At 37.3% G+C, this 18,298-nt stretch overlaps 1 protein-coding gene across 1 annotated transcript in view; it reads left to right on the top strand.

Moving 5' to 3' along the window:
* ADRB2 (adrenoceptor beta 2) overlaps positions 1–18,031 on the top strand; it is a 72,747-nt gene extending 54,716 nt beyond the window's left edge. Inside the window, exon 2 of the mRNA XM_081316319.1 lies at positions 17,380–18,031. Within this exon, the coding sequence (XP_081172445.1) occupies positions 17,380–17,414 (35 nt within the window). The 3' untranslated portion in view covers positions 17,415–18,031. The remainder of the gene's footprint in view (positions 1–17,379) is intronic.
* The last annotated feature ends 267 nt before the right edge of the window (positions 18,032–18,298 follow it).

Raw genomic sequence — 18,298 nt, 5'->3', positions numbered from 1 at the left:
TGCCATGGTAGAAGGCATTGAGGGTTTCCCGGTAAGAAAACATCTCTGAAATAATGACCCAGTGGGTCATGGGTTGTTTAGTACTTGCTCTTAAATGCATCTTGTTGCAAACATACTATTCAGGGTTTATCATATCTACAAATGGTTGCTCATAACCTTCTCAAGCTGGGGATTATTCTGATTTGAGAGACCCCACGTCTTGTAGTTTAAACAACAGTAATCTTTTTTTTTTATTGAAAAGTTTTATCATACATTTTATCTTTAACAATCCCCCCTAGCCCTCCCCTAGCCCTCCCTCCCTACCCCTCCCCCCCTCCCCCCCCCCGACTTCCCAGAGCTAAGTACAAGGTATAAAAAACCAAAAAAAAAACCAATCGTAAACATTCATATGCTAACAACCATGAACTCTGAAATCCATCTCTCTCTAGCTCATATAAGGTAATTACAAACACTATTAATATAAGATATATAAAAAAAAAGAAAAAGAGAAAAAAAGAGGAGGAAAAAAAAGGAAGACTTATTCAAATGCTACATGAAACTTCTTAGTCCCATATTTGTTCTGGATATACTCAATCCATTTTCTCCACTCCATAACATAACGTTCTTGCGAGTGATCTTTCAAATAAGCCGAGATCTTTGCCATCTCTGCCAGGTCAGAAACCTTTAAAGTCCATTCTTCTACAGTCGGCAGTTCCTCCTTCTTCCAATATTGGCCTATTAAGAGTTTTGCTGCCGTAATTAAATTCAACATCAGCTTAGTGTCCACAACCGTAGCATCTGTAATTATACCCAACAAAAAAAATTGCGGACAAAACTTTATCCTTTGCTTGAAAATCTTCTGCATGTTCTACCAAATTTTTATCCAAAAGGCCTTAACCTTTTTACAAGTCCACCATATATGAAAATATGTTGCATCTTCTTCACCACACCTCCAGCATTTAGGCTGATAGTTCGGATACATACTTGCCAGCTTTTTAGGATCTAAATGCCATCTGTAAAACATTTTATAAAAATTTTCTCTTAAATTTTGAGCTTGTGTGAATTTTACGTTCCTCACCCAAATCCTTTCCCATGTGTCCATTGTAATAACTTCTTGGATATTTTGGGCCCATTTAATCATACAATCCTTAACGAATTCTGTTTCTGAGTCAATTTCTATCAAGGCAAGATATATCCGTTTAATATGTGCTGGACCCTGATTTCTAATTTGCTTCATCAGATTTTCATCAGTCATTGTAAAACCATTTTTCTGATCTTCTTTCCACCTGGCCCGTAGCTGAGTATATTGAAACCAAGTCTGAACAATCTTCTCATCTCGCAAGAGACTATATGGTTTCAAACACCAGACATTTCTTTCCAGGCTTAGAATCTCCTTGTACGTAGTCACATCGTGTTTGAAACCAGCATGTATGTTTTCTATTGCGTGTTTTGGGATTGCCCACAATGGTATCTTACAATCTAATTTATGTCTGTACTTCTTCCAAACCCTCAACAATGCCTGTCTTAAAATATGCACTCTAAAGACATTATCTACCTTCTTATCATACAACAAATATGCATGCCAGCCAAACAACAAGTCATGGCCCTCAAGATGTAATAATCTCTCTTGTGTCAAATTGATCCAATCACTTATTCCTGCTAAAGCAGCAGCTTCATAATATAATTTAAAATTAGGCATTTTAAGACCACCTCTTTCACGAGTATCCTGTATTATCTTTAGTTTAACTCGTGGCCTTTTCCCTGCCCATACAAATTTATTGATACCGCGCTGCCATTCCTCCAAGTTAGAATCTTTCTTAAGAACCGGTATCATTTGAAATAAAAATAAGAATTTAGGCAGGACATTCATTTTCACTGCTGCAATTCGCCCCAACAAAGACAATTGCAATTTTTCCCAACTCTCCATTTCTTTTTGAATTTTCCCCCATAATTTTTCATAGTTATTTTTATATAACTTTGTATTAGAGGGCGACAAAAGCACCCCCAAATATTTAACCCTTTTAACAATCTCAAATCCAGTTAATCCTTCTAAGAGAGCCTTTTGCGAAGCTGTCATATTTTTGGCCAGAATTTTAGTTTTTTGTGTATTGACTTTAAATCCAGAAACCTTCCCATATTGTATTATTATCTCCATCAGGTCCACAACAGAGTTCTCCGGCTGGGTCACTGTAACAACCAGATCGTTTGCGAACGCTCTCAATCTATAATCCTGATCTCTAATTTGTATACCCTTAATTTTTTCCGAATTCCGTATTTTAACCAACAATATCTCCAATGTTAGTACAAATAACAAGGGCGATAACGGACACCCTTGCCTTGTGCCCTTCTCAATATTACATGCTTCTGTCAGGCTATTATTAACTATTATTCGGGCAGTTTGTTTTTGATATAATGCCCTAATTGGTTGCAAAAAATTATCCCCAAAATTCATTTTATCCAAGACTTTCATCAAAAATTGCCAATTCAATTGATCAAAAGCTTTTTCAGCATCTAAAAAAATTAGCGCCGCAGGGATCTGGTTATTCCTTTCCAAAAACTCTAACACATCAACTATATGCCTCACATTATTTTTCATTTGCCTACCACTAATAAACCCCGTTTGGTCCCCATGAATCGTCTGTTGCAGAACCCTCATCAATCTATTAGCCAACACCTTAGCAAATATTTTGTAGTCTGTATTTAAAAGCGATATCGGTCTATAATTTTTAACTTGAGTAGCATCTTGGTCTTCCTTCGGAATCAAAGAAATAAAAGCAGTTCTCCAAGACGGAGGCACCTTTCCCCCCCTCTGAATTGTCTGGAACAGTTCCTTTAACGGTTTTATCATCTCTAATTGTAAATTTTTGTAATAAGCCGCAGTCAAACCATCCGTGCCTGGCGCTTTGTCCACCTTCAATTCCTTAATTGCTATAAGAATTTCTTCTTCTGTTATCAATTGATTAATCCCCTCTTTTTGTTCTTGCGTAAGAACCGGGATGCTAGCATTCTCCAAATATACATCAATATCTTTTTCATTAATCTTCTCCTTAGCATATAATTTAGAATAAAAGTCCAGAAAGGCCTCCTTAATAAGATCCTGTTGAAACACAACCCTTCCCTTATGCTCAATTTTATCTATATTAGAAGCCCTTTGCTTTTTCCTCAGTCTATAAGCTAACCATCTACCTGGTTTATTAGCATTGCAAAAGGTGTTGTGCCTGGCAAACCGCAAATTGGTTGCCACTTGGTCAGCCATTAATTTATCAAATTGTCCTTTTAATAGCTTAATAACCTCCTTAGTCTTCACATCCGCTGGATTCAAAATCAAAGTCTTTTCTTTTTCCTTAATTTCATTCTCCAATTCTTTCCTCCTGGCTTCCAAAATACGTCTATGTTTATTATTCATATATATCAACACCCCTCTCATATAGGCCTTGCTAGCATCCCAAACCATGTCCATAGAAGTGTCTTTGTTCATATTAATTTCAAAAAAATCCTTCATCCGCTGTTTACATTCTTCCACATTTCTCTGATTTCTAAACAAATTCTCATTTACGCGCCACGAGCGCCTATCTCTATTCTCCTTATTAATCTCTAGCCAGACTGGGCTGTGATCAGAAATAGTTCTTGCACATATCTTCACCTTTTTAATCCTTGAAAAAAAGTCAATAGTCAGCAAAATAAAATCAATCCTGGAGAAAGATTGATGTCTGTCAGAAAAAAAAGTATAATCCTTTTCATGCAAATGTATTTCACTCCAAATATCTCGCAGTTCCAAGTCATCCTTCATTTCAAAAAAGGATTTAGGCAGTCTAGCATGACTTGGAACGTGTTTAAAAGAACCAGCCTTATCCATCTGTACATCCAAAACACCATTCCAGTCCCCCATAAAAATAAACGATTTATAATCCAACTGAGTAAGCTTTGTGTGAAGTAAACTAAAAAAATCAGCTTGTTGTTGATTAGGAGCATATAATCCAACTAAAAGCGTCTTTTTACCTTCTAACAGCAACTCTATCATAACGTATCTTCCATGCTTATCTGCTTCAATTAAGTCCGCTGTTAAGGCACTTTTAACATAAACAACCACTCCATTTTTCTTATTCATTGCAGAGGCAACAAATTGCGTGCCCAACCTTAAGTTCAATAAATACTTTTGGTCCATAGCCCTAATATGCGTTTCTTGCAAACATATAACATCTATCTTGAATTGTTTTAAATATTGAAAAACTTTCTTCCTCTTCTGCAGTGAATTTAGTCCATTAACGTTCCAGGTTAAGAATTTAGTCGCCATGCATGTCATCCCAAAGCTGTTGGAGCACATCTTTAATAGGCTCTCCTTTAGGCCGTGCTCCTCCCACTGCTTGGCTGTAAGTACGTTTTGGAAGTTCCATAGACTTCTGCTGATCTTGTTCTTTTATTTTTTTTGCTCGTTTTAAAGCAGCACGCGTCACCCTCTGCTCTCCAGGATCATCCAAAGAAGTTGTAGCTTGATCTCCTCCAGCACCATTCTCCTCTGTCTGTCCAGCTTCAGCCTCTTGAAGTTTTCCTTCTCCAGATCCCTTTGCAGCTTCCAGAAGTGATAGTGGGGTTGCTTTTAAAACATTGTTATAAAAATCCCGTGCCTGTGTCACAGTGACCAGACGGTACCTTTTGCCTTCATGCATCGCCACCAATCCAACTGGAATCTCCCATCTGAACCTTATATCACGTTGTTTGAGCTCTTGCACAAGAAATGCATAATCTTTTCTTCTCCTTAAAATCTTTGGAGGAATTTCTTTTAAAACCAAAACTTCTTGGTCAGCAATCACAACTTTAGTATCATAGGCAGCTTGAATAACTTCATCTCTAGTTTCCCTCTTTGCAAAATATACCACCACATCTCTAGGTAACTTTCTCTGTCTAGCAATCCATGAGTTAACATGGAACACTTTATCCATGCCTCCCTTTATTTCAGATGCTGGCTGACCCAATACTGCTTCCAGAGCTTCAGAAATCAGCTGCTTTAGATCTTCCTTAACATTTTCTTTTAAACCTCTGATTCTAACAGCATATTGCATCTGGTAATATTGAACTAGGCACAGTTCTCTGTCCATTTTGTCTCTTAAATCTTCATTCTCCAATACCTTTGCTTCTAATATGGCATTCTTTTGAGTCAAGTCCTCCACTTTTTCATCCAGATCTTGCACACATTCAGCCACACTACGCACTGTAGACAAAATGTCTACCCTCATCGCACTGAACTTCTCCTCCATCCTCTCCTCCAATTTCTCCTCCATCTTTGCCAATTTATCACCCATTGATTCCAAAATTACCTGGGCATGTTTTTCAAGAGCATCTTGTAAGTCCTTCGATGTCAGTGCAGCGGGAGGAAGCAAAGCTTGCAATGATGTCTGTTGCACCGGAGAAGTTCCAGCACTCCGAAGAGTTTTAGGGGGAGGTTTAGCCGCCATCTTTTTACTTTCACTTGTGACGCACTTTCACTTTAAGTTTATAAAGTCCATTTAGCTAGAGAGCAAAAATAAAAGTCCTCTTCACCTTATCCTCCTGTACCGCTCTGCCTGCTCCTTTTATTCCATGGTCTTTCCTTCTGGCAGGGGTGGTCGCAAACGCCTGGCTCCGCTCCAGAAATCACGGAGCGGAGACGCTGAACAGCTGGGAGCAACCCAGGCTACGGGGGAGTTCAATCCTTCAGCCCCCCAAGCTTTAAGCTCAGGCGGCCCTGGAGAACTCAACCCCTACCTGGGGCCTCTCCCCCTCCTCTTCTCCCGAGGAGGGGGCTTCAAATTCACCCGAACAGCTGATCGGCGCTGTTTCGGGTGAAAACAACACAGCTGAGCCGCGGGCAGCCCGAAAAGGCTGTCTCCGGCGCCGCGCCGCCACCGGAAGCCCTAAACAACAGTAATCTTGAATGTGGTGTCATCGGTAATGTAAGAAAAAGAGAGAAATAGGAAAAGTTCCTGAAAATGTCCTCTATAGTGATATGTTTTGTAAATAAAGGAATGCCTCTAATTTCTGAGGTTTTGTTTGTTCATACTGGGTCCTGTGTGGGCATAGACTGACTTAAAGAATCAGATATTGATAACAACTAGCAATTGTCTGAGGGCAGTGTTATCAGACGTTTTAAAGACCGCCTCGTTTTCCTGCAATCTAGAGCAAATAACCTTAATCACGAAGAAGAGAAAATAAGGAAACAGAATATATAGTGCATTAGAATACTGTAGAGAAAACTGAATGTTCTTTGTAGCAAAATAATTGTTCAGCTCCATATAATTTAGTTTCATTATCCCCTTTGATATTAGAGGAAAGTAGATCTGTAAAAATAGATCTGTGAATTACAAAACCAAACTTGACAAATCTTTGGCTCTGGCCCTCCAAAGATCAAGCCAGAGGAAAAAAGCGTTTATTTGCATTGTATAGAATAATGGAATAGTTGCTTTATTTGTTTAATATTTTCCCCCTAAGTCTCTATCTAAATGCCTTCTTTAATTCCCAAGTCACTGTAATCCACTGAAAGAGTCATTTATCCAGATGTCTAGTCTATTAGCATCACACTGGGTTTGTGAAGCAACTTTCAGACTTAGGACTGAAATGCTTTCTCTACATGAGGCTGATAAATCCTTCAAATTTCAAAGGTAGCCATTCAAGCAGTGAAAGCTCCATCTGCAACAGGGAGTTCAGGAGGTGGTCATGACTAATATGCTCCAAACAGCTTTGATGATGTTTTTTAAAGATGGTACACATGGCTGCTGATGGCAGGAGCAGGTTTAATTCGCTGTGGAATATTTGGTGCTCTCTAAGCTTGGTGGTTTGTTTTTTTTTTGCTTGCAAATGTTGCCCATCATCAGTGCTATGGTAGTGAGTGTAAGGTTTGCTCCTTATATATATGGTATTTTGTCCTTTGTGGGGGTTTTTCTCCTTGGTAGTTCTTTCATTAGGGGATTGTTTTGTGCTTGATTGTTTGGTGTTAATTCCTCTTTATCTGGGTATTGGTTGATGGAGAGGCTGCGCTCTGGTCTTTTTGTTTCCTTCTTAGCTTTTGTTTTTAATTGTCTCTTTGAGTGATGTGTTTACTAGATAGTGCTGTAATGGATTGAGTGGTCAGGCATTTTTTGATAAAGTTGTGTAGGTATTATTTTGTTGGAAGTTGTATGCTGAAGTCTGTTTCTTTTTTCTTCGTTCTGGGTTGCTAGGATGTAATTGTACTAACCAAGTATAACCAACACAAGCTATGAAAGGACAATGCTGCTATACATCAAAACATCTCAGAAACATCCAACAGACTATTACAACTACATGGTATTGCTATAGCACACAACTAACTAAAGCCCTCCAAAACATCTTAAGTAAACCTAAAAACCAAGAATTAAAAACAGGAGTCATTTACAATTTTACAACATTCAGTGTAAGGACTCCTATAGCCACTATGTAGGACAGACAGGCAGAAGAGTAGCAGAAGCCATCCATGAACATCATCTAGGAGTCAGAAGATGAGATGAAAATTCCTGAATGTTACAACACATAGACATACTCAACTATACTTTCTAACTGGAGAACTGTGAGCATCCTAGAACAGGCTAAATTAAAAATGCTAGGGAATTCCAGGAAAAGTGGCATGCAGACAAATCAGTGGAGATAGAGATAAACCCCATTTAAACGCCATTCTAAAGAGACAATACAAAAGCTATGAAGAAAACAAAAAGGCCAGAACACATCCTCTCCAGCAGCCAACACCCAGATAAGGAGGGATTGACACCAGACCAACAGCCAAGCAGAAAATATCCCATTCAAAGAACTACCAAAGAGAAAATTACACCCCAACCAACATGGACAGAGCAAGTTACAGTATTTAAACAGGGAGAAAACCCCACACTCACTAGAACTGATAAAGTTGCTCAGTCAGGTAGTGCAACTTCTGCAAACCAACATCCAAGCCCAGAGAGTACCAAGTACTCCACAGCTGAACCCCAAAATACATAAATTATTTATTTTGGGTATTTAATTCACTTGCAGTGCAGTGTTAGGCACATTAATCAGAAGCAAAACTCACTGCATAAGAAAGTGCTTGTTGATAAGTAATGAGGCTGCTGCCTTATAATAATTTCATTATGCAAAAGTTTGCATACAATATCTAAGTACATTCTCATAAAGAAATGAACTATTAACAGTTGATAACATTTGGAAAGAAATTAGCCATTTGAATTGGGATAAATGGCTTTCACTTGCAAATACAATGAATTAGTTGGATTTATGGAATTCACGCTATTCAAGTTTTCTGTAAGTCAGGTGACACATTCTGTAAAATGAGGTTGAGCCATTTTATTCTTTGTACATTTAGCAGGAAATTCAGTGGCTGGATTCACTCATCTCACTGAGATAAAGCCACAACCATAATTCAGTAAAACAGCCATGACTGTTTCCAGGCTCAAAACAGATAAAGCAGAAGTTTCCTTGCAGCATCCACGTGGAAAATAATGGTCATGGAAAACAGCATGGCTAGTTTAATGAGTCAGAAAATAACACAGCTAGTTTAGATGCTGCATTTTCATTCTTGGGTCTTCCAGCCCGTTTCTTATAAATCAAATCTGAAGCAATGTATTGTCTTAGCTAGCATGTGTTGTTGTTGTTTTCTTTATCATGGAACTCTTGCAGGGTCCTTGAGAACAGTCTGTCCATCCCTGTTCAGAATGCATCTGAATGAATAACTGCCCCTAACCCCAGTGTTTTCTCCCCCAAATAAGCAGCTCTTGTTTACTTAATACCACTTTGATAGGGTTACAATGGACCTGAATTTCCCCCAAATAAAAAGGGTCATTTGGCTGCATTGCAATTAGCTCAGTAGATCCTCAGGCAACTTTTTTATGGCTAGACAAGATACAGTACATATGCCATATCATTCCATTAAGAACTCGAATCTGGTGCAGTATATCTGATCATTTAGATCACCATGTCACCTTTTCACACATATTTTCACATTACTTCCTGCCCAAAGACTGGTCGAGGAGAGATGAAATGATTTCCTGAGTGATAGAAATAGAGTTAACCCAGTATGCTGCAAGTCAAGCACTGACCTTGACAGCCACCCGTTTCAATTAGCTGAATGCCAACAGTGATTTACTTTCATAAATGACGCTCCTCAAGGACTTCATGATGCTGTTTTCACCTGAGGTTATAAATGCCGGGTTGCTTTTTTGTGTTGCCAGAGACGGGTTTGGAGATCCTCTTAAGGCTTAAGCGATCTGCCATGCAAACTGTCTCAGGGAAGCCTACAGAAAGCTGCAATAGATAGAAGTCAGATGTTTATAAATCTTGAAGAGTTAAGGTCACTAAACCCTTAAATCACTCATACTTGTGGATTAAAGAACATGAATCTTTGTAACAAAGTAGAGAAACCAACAGGCAACCCAAAAAAGATGAAATACACTGGCTGACAATGGCGTGCTGAAATATCAGAATAAATTGGCTGGTAGCCTGAAAAGTGTCAGGCAGGTTCTGTGATTAGAGACTGAGGCAGGAAAAGGCACTTTGGGGTAGATTTCCTGACTATGAGAGGTCTTTGACTGATTTTATAGCATTGGGCTCTTCCTCATTTGTTCACAACAAGGACATGCCCTTATATTTTTAATATTACAATGGATTTAATATTAAATAAATTTACTAAATAATAATGGCTTTTTTCCCCTTCCATATCTTCATTATATTGCCCTCAACTCATTTCCAGTCCCTTTCTGGAGCAGCTTTCTGTGTGTGTGTGTGAGACACACACACACACACACACAGAGAGAGAGAGAGAGAGAGAGAGAGAGAGAGAGAGAGAGAGAGAGAGAGAGAGAAAGAGAGAGACGGACAGACAGACAGACAGACACAGAGAAACAGAGAGTTTGGTATGGATGTTTGAAAGTTGTTACTCTCTTCCTAACTTAATTTTTGCTTTGGATAGTGTTTGACACCTTTCCCTGACCATTTGGCGGCTGATGGGATCCGTGGTTGAGATCTGCCAAGCTCCTATAGGCCCCAGAAGCTGTTAGAGGCATGTTTCTTCTTCTCTAGTCATAGGGCAGAGCCATCCAAGGCCATTTTGGCTTGGGATGCTGGCAAGACTAGAGCCCTGGCTTCTCCAGAGTCACATATATCCATGTAATGCCCAACGGGTTTTTCGCTGTGCGTGTCAGACTTATACAGACTTTTTATAAACATAGGTTTAGTGATCTTTTCCATTAGAACTATTTTTAAACCAGGTTCTGTACAGAAGTCTCTTTCAATTAAGAAAGAAGGACTTGTTCTGCTAGCTGTGTTTTGCTAGTTCTGTCACAGTTGGATATGTTATGGTTTTCTCCTACTTGTGCCAACAAGGGATTTCATGTGGCTGTATTATTTTTTAATTTTTCAAATTTTTTATCAATATTAAAATACTGTAAGGTTTACCAATATTAAAATACATGTTCCTAATTACAACTTTTCACACATCATTGAAATATAGTCTACACTCCTGTTAATAATTGAAAAATTAGCTACATAACTTGGCAGGCATATAGATAAAGAGTTTCTATTATAATATGGGTGGTTTTAAATCTTAGGCATTATTACAATACAAGTTCAGATGCCTTGTCAGTTATGATAACCTTGATACACAGGGATATGATGTCAGAACATAAACATCATTATGATGAAAATCTATTCCATAGACCACCACCCCCTTTGGACTTATTAGCATCAGATAAATATATCATCTAAAAGAAATCCAGGAGTCTGATCATGAGGAAGTAACATTTCCCAGAAATATTGAAAACAACTACTGTACTTAACTCATAGGAATAACACAGCTCTTTCAAATTCCATAAACAATTGCCTTACATCTGGAGAAGTATTTCCATGACATGCAGCCAAGTAGCTATAAAGTTTTCTCGTTAAACTCTGGATTCTTTTTAATATACAGTACAAGATTTGGAAGCTGTTTATTACCACTATTAGAAATGTGATTTCCAAGCCAGCTAGGAAACTCTGTGGTCATTTTTATAATCTTTGATTTCTTGATTGGTCTACCACCTTATTCACCTTATTCTCTGTGTCATGTTCAAAAAAGGGTAGGCTATGGCTTGGTCTGAAAAATCCTACAGAACCTCATGGATGCATATCATCATCATCATCATCATCATCATCATCATCATCATCATCATCATCATCTAAAAAACCCCAGGCAAATAAATCAATTTGTTTACTCAAAATATCTTTTTCCAAAATGCCTCCAGACTGCTCTTCTCCAAGTAGATGAAAGAGTATTTAAAATTATGTATGCTGGAGAAAGCTCCCTTTGGCCTGACTGAGTACAAAGGTCTAAGTTGATTTTTTCTGCTGGGATGTGTTCAACTGCAAATGCAGCTTGAGGAACAACTGAAATAGGCAGATCAGTCTTTGAGGAGAGGTTGATGAGGAAAAAACCTGAACAGTATAGAAATGTGATAAATAAATGCATGAATAAATAATTCATTATTATGATGGGCCTCAGAATCCACGAAAGCTGCTCTGCAAGAAAAGCCTATGGCAGGAATTTGTATAAAAATGGCAACAATTTGGCATTCTAATCATTAAGGTATTAGGATGGAATGAGGGTTTGGCTCCAGATTCTTTGGTACCTCCCTTAATTTATTATGAATCAGCTCCTACTTTTATAAAATTAAGTTAATTCAAAAGGAATTTAGTCTGAATGTTTGTCCTTTCTTTCTGTTGTTGATGAGATGAACAATAGGTTATTCATAATCCAATAATCATAAAGAAGCTATGAGATCAAACAGTATGGAACTCTTATTTGGACAACCTAACCCTAAAATCACTTTCAGTTACAGGAACTTATGATGCTTCTTACATGATTGGTAATAAACTCATGTGTTATAATAATTATAACTTCTTTATCATATGTAACCAAGTTCAATAAATGATATTCCCCATATCTCTTTTGCGTTGACAGTTCCCTGAGCCACCCATTTCCCAGATTTAATTTAAAAGTAGATGTCTATTTTTTATGGTAGTGAGAATGCACAATGTTCAATATATTATTAGTTCTACTCCATGAGTTACAGCTGGATTTAGAGCATGAGCTCCAGGGGCAGATTCAGTTGGCAAAACTGTGAAGGAAGATAGGATTTCTTTAAGGCTTCCAAAAATCTTTCTTTAAAAAATTGTCCTCTTGAAATATGCAAGGTGACCTCTAGTTTCAGCGCAAATAAGATTTGGGATTTTGAGTACCAAGGGTACACAGGTGTGCAAATACACAAAGAGGTAGTAAACACAAGTAAATTTTTATTCCACATCAGATATAACAGGTGGGTGGTAACCTGTAGCTCACTCACTATATGCAGTTCTAATATGCACAAACCAGAATCTGTTGAAGGAGCATTTGATTAACTGGATCAGATGACCAATGGGGAAAAAACTCCCATTAAGAAGATATGAGAGGATAATGGTTGCAGAATATGTTCTTACTCCATTTGGAATAACATCAAGTTAAAAATGGCGTTTTCATTTATTTATCAAATTTAAGTTGTTTTTGATTAATAACAAACAGAGTTGCTATTTGGCTTTTGCCACAAGTAGTTATGGGTCCCGAAGGTGCTTTTTCAAAAGGCAAGTGGACTTCCTTGTTTTTTCCTTGAAGACATTTTGCTTCTCATCCAAGAAGCTTCTTCAGTTCTGGGTTTTGTTTCACCACAATCTGTCTGAGTTGGCTTCAAGAGCACAACACTTTTTGGGAAATACTGAGGTGGATTAACATCTACCTGCTGAGGCAATAGCAAAAAGTTACTAGCAGGAATCTAAGATGAAGCATTTTGCAAGAAAATTAAATGTGATGATGCTTAATAAGTGGATGGGTAACCACAAAAGAAAGAGAAAGAAATGGTTTAGTCTTCATTCTACAACTGCAGCAGCAACATACAATATTCAGAGCACAAGGCTCATCAGCTGAAAGTACAGGATTTTATCCTCTTGACATTATTGGTTCAAGGAATTGCTTTGCATCTCACTCTCACCTCCATTGTATTGTAAATGGGAGGAAGGTGGGAAGCATTTTTATCAGTCATGATTTAATTTGATTAAATGTCAAAGACAGATTTTTTTAAAAAAATTCCCTATATGTTTTTCAGGAAAATCTACTTATTCTTTAGATTGGTTCTACCAGTTTTTCTTGACATTGCAACAAAACAATGCAGTTGCAATTCTAACTCAGATAAGAGAAGAGGATTAATAAGCATACTTTGAAATTTCCATTCATATATGTGTGCTAATACTTTAGTCATGAAACTAGAACAAAAGAAGGAAAGATACAATTAAAATGGCTGTGAGCATACACACTCTGCACGTAAGCATGTGCTCTTCCTTTCCAGCTCCAAAAATGACGTAGAACCTGGCTAATAATCTGACCTTAATGCATTGTCTCACCAGGTTGTGCTTTGGGTTACAGATCTGAAACTCCATTATTTTATCTTTAGAAAGAATGTGATGCAATTCCAAGCCCAGAATGTATCCAGATATAGAATGTGGCTATTCTACATCTATTCCATTTTGCTTGTAACCTTTCCCAGATAATACAATTGTACCATGCTGCTCTGCCAACAGAGTGTAATTATTAAAAAGTTATTAAGAGTACTATTATCACATCATCTTATTATTTATTTGCTTTTATTTGCTGTCTCATTCCTGTCACTCAGTTCTGGAACCTTCCAATCTATTTCATATGTGGATAAAATGTTTGAAATTGGGGCTACCTTCACACATGTAGTTCTGTGAATTAAAAAGATTTAATTATTATAACTTGCCACTTAGCCTGTTTTGATATATACATCTGTAATTTTATTAATCAAGGAGAGAAGCAACCTAGAACTAAGAAGAAATTTCCTGGCAGTTAGAACAATTAATCAATGGAACAATTTGCCTCCAGAAGTTGTGAATACTCCAACACTGGAATTCTCCAGAAGTTGTGAATACTCCAACACTGGAATTTTTTAAGAGATTGGACAACCATTTGTCTGAAATGGCATAGGGTTTCCTGCCTAAGCAGGGGGTTGGACTAGAAGACCTCCAAGGTCCCTTCCAATTCTGTTATTCTATTCTGTTCTGTTCTGTTCTATTGTAATTTTATTCCAAATTATTTAAGCTATCTCCCATAACATGAAGAGGATCTAGAATTTCTATATATTTTAATATTCTCAACAATGCCGATTAATAGCACCCTTATTGCCTCCTTCTTTCACAGAAGTATAGAGTTTGGCACCCTTGCATAGCAAAGCAACCCTGAATTTATTAGGAGGGGCTATCACTAGATTGGTAGCAAGACTATTCCTTCCACTAAACAATCTTAAACTTTACACAGCAAATTTCTAAGAAACAGCTATTCCACTGTTCTATGTCTTATGTGTATATTCCTGTGGACGTTTGCTGAAGGTTTGTGCAATATAACTGCCTAGCTACAGCCAAGACACTGTCCATAGTCACCCATCTGTTCATAAATATTGCTTAATATGACAGAACCATTTCATGGAAAAACTTATATAGTTTGGACCAGTGCTTTTTTTGTAAAAGAAAAAGGTGCCAGAACTCACACATGTCATACAACCTGCCTTGCCTACCCTACAAGGTTCCATCCAAAAAAGGTGCCGGAACTCCGTTCTGAGCGTTCTATGAGAAAAAAAGCCCTGGTTTGGACTATGGGTTCTCTGACAGTTGACGTGTCTTTGTAACTTTACCAGAGTTTGAAGTATTCCTGTTCTTTGAGAGACAAATTCCAGGAGGGTAGTTATGATTGTTAGAGCAAACCAAACAAATGGAGTAGCTCAAGGTTGCTGAACTAGAACTCTTGACATCCCCCGATCGCAAGCCATATTAGTATCTGTTGGAAATTGTAGCTCGGCAGTTCTATCGTGACATAAGCCCTTGTAAAATGAAGGTTAACCATCAGCAAATGTCACAATTAATATTTTAATCCTTAGTCACACATAACTTCTTTCTCTTTTGATAACCATTCATTAACGAGAAATATGTTAGCTGATATTTTCCACTATCTTATATTCATTAAACATTTGAGATAAGCTTTAAAATTTATTAGTGTGAGAGAGTTGGGGAAAGGAAATTCCTTCTCCAAATCCAAGATGCAGATTGTTTCCTGATTTCCCATTCCCTTGGAACTGTAAATGGTCATGTTTTCTCTGACATACTAGGACCCCCAATTGGCAGAGTTCTAATGTGGTCTATAATTAGGCTGAGATAAAAGTAGTTAAAAAGAAATTCTTGGATTACTCCAACTTTCTATTCCAAATGGAACCAAGGACAATTGTATAATCTGTAGTTCTTGTGAATTACAGGTTTCTTGAGCTCCTTTTTTGTTTTAATGTCTAAATTATTTCAAGGTAAGAATAGTGAGAAGTCATGAAAGCTACCTCTTACACTGGTTTAGCCAAAGGACTCTGAATCAACATCCTGTGCCAGCATCTGATTTTTATCTTCATCAAAAGTTGCTTGGCAAACAATTGCTGCTCTTTTTGTGTGTGTTTTAAAAAATTCTTCCCTTCTCTTCTCTTTTCTTTCATGCATATAATTTCTTTAATCTGAAAAATACCTAACACCAGTTTTCTGCTCAACATGTTGAATGAAATCCTTTCATCAGATTTTTTTCCAGCTTGATAGGCATATCAGTTCATTGAGGTGGGGAAGCAATAATTGTTCTTTCTTCATATTTCCTAGCATATAGCTTTATCCATACCAAGGGGCCAGGATAAATAAAATGCATGTGATTTAGATATAAATATTGTACTTTAAATGCTAAGACCTGACATTAATTTATTTTAGGCATCTTTTTTCATTGACTTTTCTTCGGTCATTAACTTTCCTTAAGATTTGCATTGAGTATTAATTGTTTTTATTTTGTTTCTCCTCCTCCTTTAAAACCCTTTTTATCTTATGCATTCACAAATATTGTAAATCACTTTGAAGTATTTAAAATTAAAAAACACTGTATAAATACTTTTAATAATTAACAAAAACACTTCATATGTTTACTCTTTTTCTCCAATCTGAGGAAGGGGGCATATAATCAACACTTTTGGAAGCTGTATTCCATCAAGAGGTTGTTTATCTCTGGCTCATATAGTGGATAAAATGCAAAAGTGGTGTAGTAATAGAAAAAAAGATGATCACCAGCTTATTGCTTTAAAGCTGAAGGAATGTGATGCCTGGGCAAACGTTTATATAGATTTTGACAATAAATTGAGATACAATCACTTGCATGCAGGCAGTCCCAATTGTTTTTTTCATTCTTATTCCAAAAATATGAATTCCCCTGTGTCTTTGTTTTTCCTTCTTCTCTGCTTTTGCATTCTAGATCAACATTTTCAGTGTTCTCTCTTGCACAATTTCAAGTTAATAGAGGAGAGGTCAACAGCGTGTCACCTCTGACTTAGATCCCATCAATATAGTAGTAAACATAGACCATTTTGCTCCAATATGTATTGCTTTTGACATGTACTTGGAGCTGCATTTGTTATTTGTTACATTGAATGCATCGGTTTTTTGGCCATTATCCAGTACATTTGAAGTTAGTTGCAATTTTGCTTTAAAAGGTTTAACATTTTCTTGATAATTTCGGGTCATTGGATATGAATATGGGAAGAACAAGGGCAGCGACATTAATTAGAAAAAAAAATATGATAGCATGATAACAAAAGAGCAAATGGTGAATAGTGTAAGGACTATAGCTGGTGAGCAAAGAATCAGGAAAACAGAATCTTTGTGTATTTATAGACCAGGTGGATTATAATCTCCAAGCTGGAAAAAGAAGAGTCAGAGGTTATTGGCCTGAAAGGGCAGATGTAAGATTTAAAAGTTAGGGTTGACAGATTTATATATTGTGTGATTTTATTTCCTGCATTTTGCAGATCTTCACCATAAATGTGACTTCTTTCTTCTTTGCAATAAAGGACCTAAACTAGCAGCACTGAATTATTGAAGTTTCTACTGTTATTTAGGTGTGGAAGCAGAGATATGTTTTAACCCAATTCCATGATGTTTTGGCAGCACATAATATGAAAAGCAATTTGACATAATATAACAGTGAAGAGTGATAAATAATTTTAAAAGAGATCTTCAAAAGCCAAGTTGCGTGGGGTAGTAAGAGCAGAAAAGCCCAAATTTAAATCTATCTTCAGTGGCAGAAGCTCATTAAGGGGCTTTGAGTCAGTCAATCTCTTTCAACTCAACCTAATGGATTTGGGGGGAGGGGCTGGGAAATGAGAGGGTGGAATGTTATAAAAGAAAGGTAGGGTATGAATCTAATAAATCATTAACAATTGTGATGTGACCTTTCTAGAGTTGATCTATCACAAGCTAACTAAAATTGTTTCCTTCTATCCACAGAAATTCCTGGGTGCCCTGGAATGGTTGAAAGTTGAGCGGACAAAGTACCCCTCACCCTTTGCAACTTGCAGAAGCTTGTGAAGAGATGAGTCCAAGTTCAGCCATATTTCTATCGGGATGGGAGAACTACACATTCCTTCAAAGAAGGACAAAGGAATGAGCAGATGGAGTAAGCCAAGACTCCAGATTGTGAAACATGAGGAATCTGCAGTGAATGAATCTTTCTGGGACCCAGTTAGGAGAAACCAAATTCATTGTGTGAAACTACTGCTTGAGATTGGATTGGTGGAACCTTCAAAGTGCAATAATGAAAACGCTTTCATGGAGCTGAATCATATGAGTTTTCAGAAGCAGGGCAAGAGTTAAAACAATCTTTTACAACTCCACAGAAAAACTCAAGGAACTGAAAGCTTGGGAATATGCTTTCCCATATTATTCGTAGTCTACTAATAAAAAGGACACATAACATCAGGCTTTTTAGCTAGCGGATTGTTAGGATTGGAACCAGATCTTAGTGCAGCCCATGATAATCACAAATTCAGGAAAACAGAAAATAGCCCTGGAACTCATAAACAGGGAAGCACTATTAAAATGGGTTTACAATGCATTTTCAAACTAGTTTCTATTCCTGCAAGTCTTTAGAGAGCCACGTTGTACCACATAATGTTTCAAAAACATTATTCAACTTTTATTAGCTTTTTAATTAACTTTTACTCAGCCTTTAGAGAATCAATTTTTCCATCGGTTTTCAGCGACAAAGACTTCTGCCCACTTTCCCTTAAAGAATAACTGAAAAAGGACATGGTTGGAAGGCAGCTCTTCTCTCTTTTTATATGTAAAAATGTTATCTCTTTCTCATGCCTTTCTCTCTCCTTTTAAAAAACCAAACAACCTTATATATACATCTTTTACCGTTCCT

Source organism: Vipera berus (assembly GCF_964194415.1).
Source record: "Vipera berus genome assembly, chromosome: 2".
Taxonomy (NCBI): domain Eukaryota; kingdom Metazoa; phylum Chordata; class Lepidosauria; order Squamata; family Viperidae; genus Vipera; species Vipera berus.
Note: the sequence above shows the minus strand (reverse complement) of the source record. Positions and strands in the feature narration are given on the sequence as shown.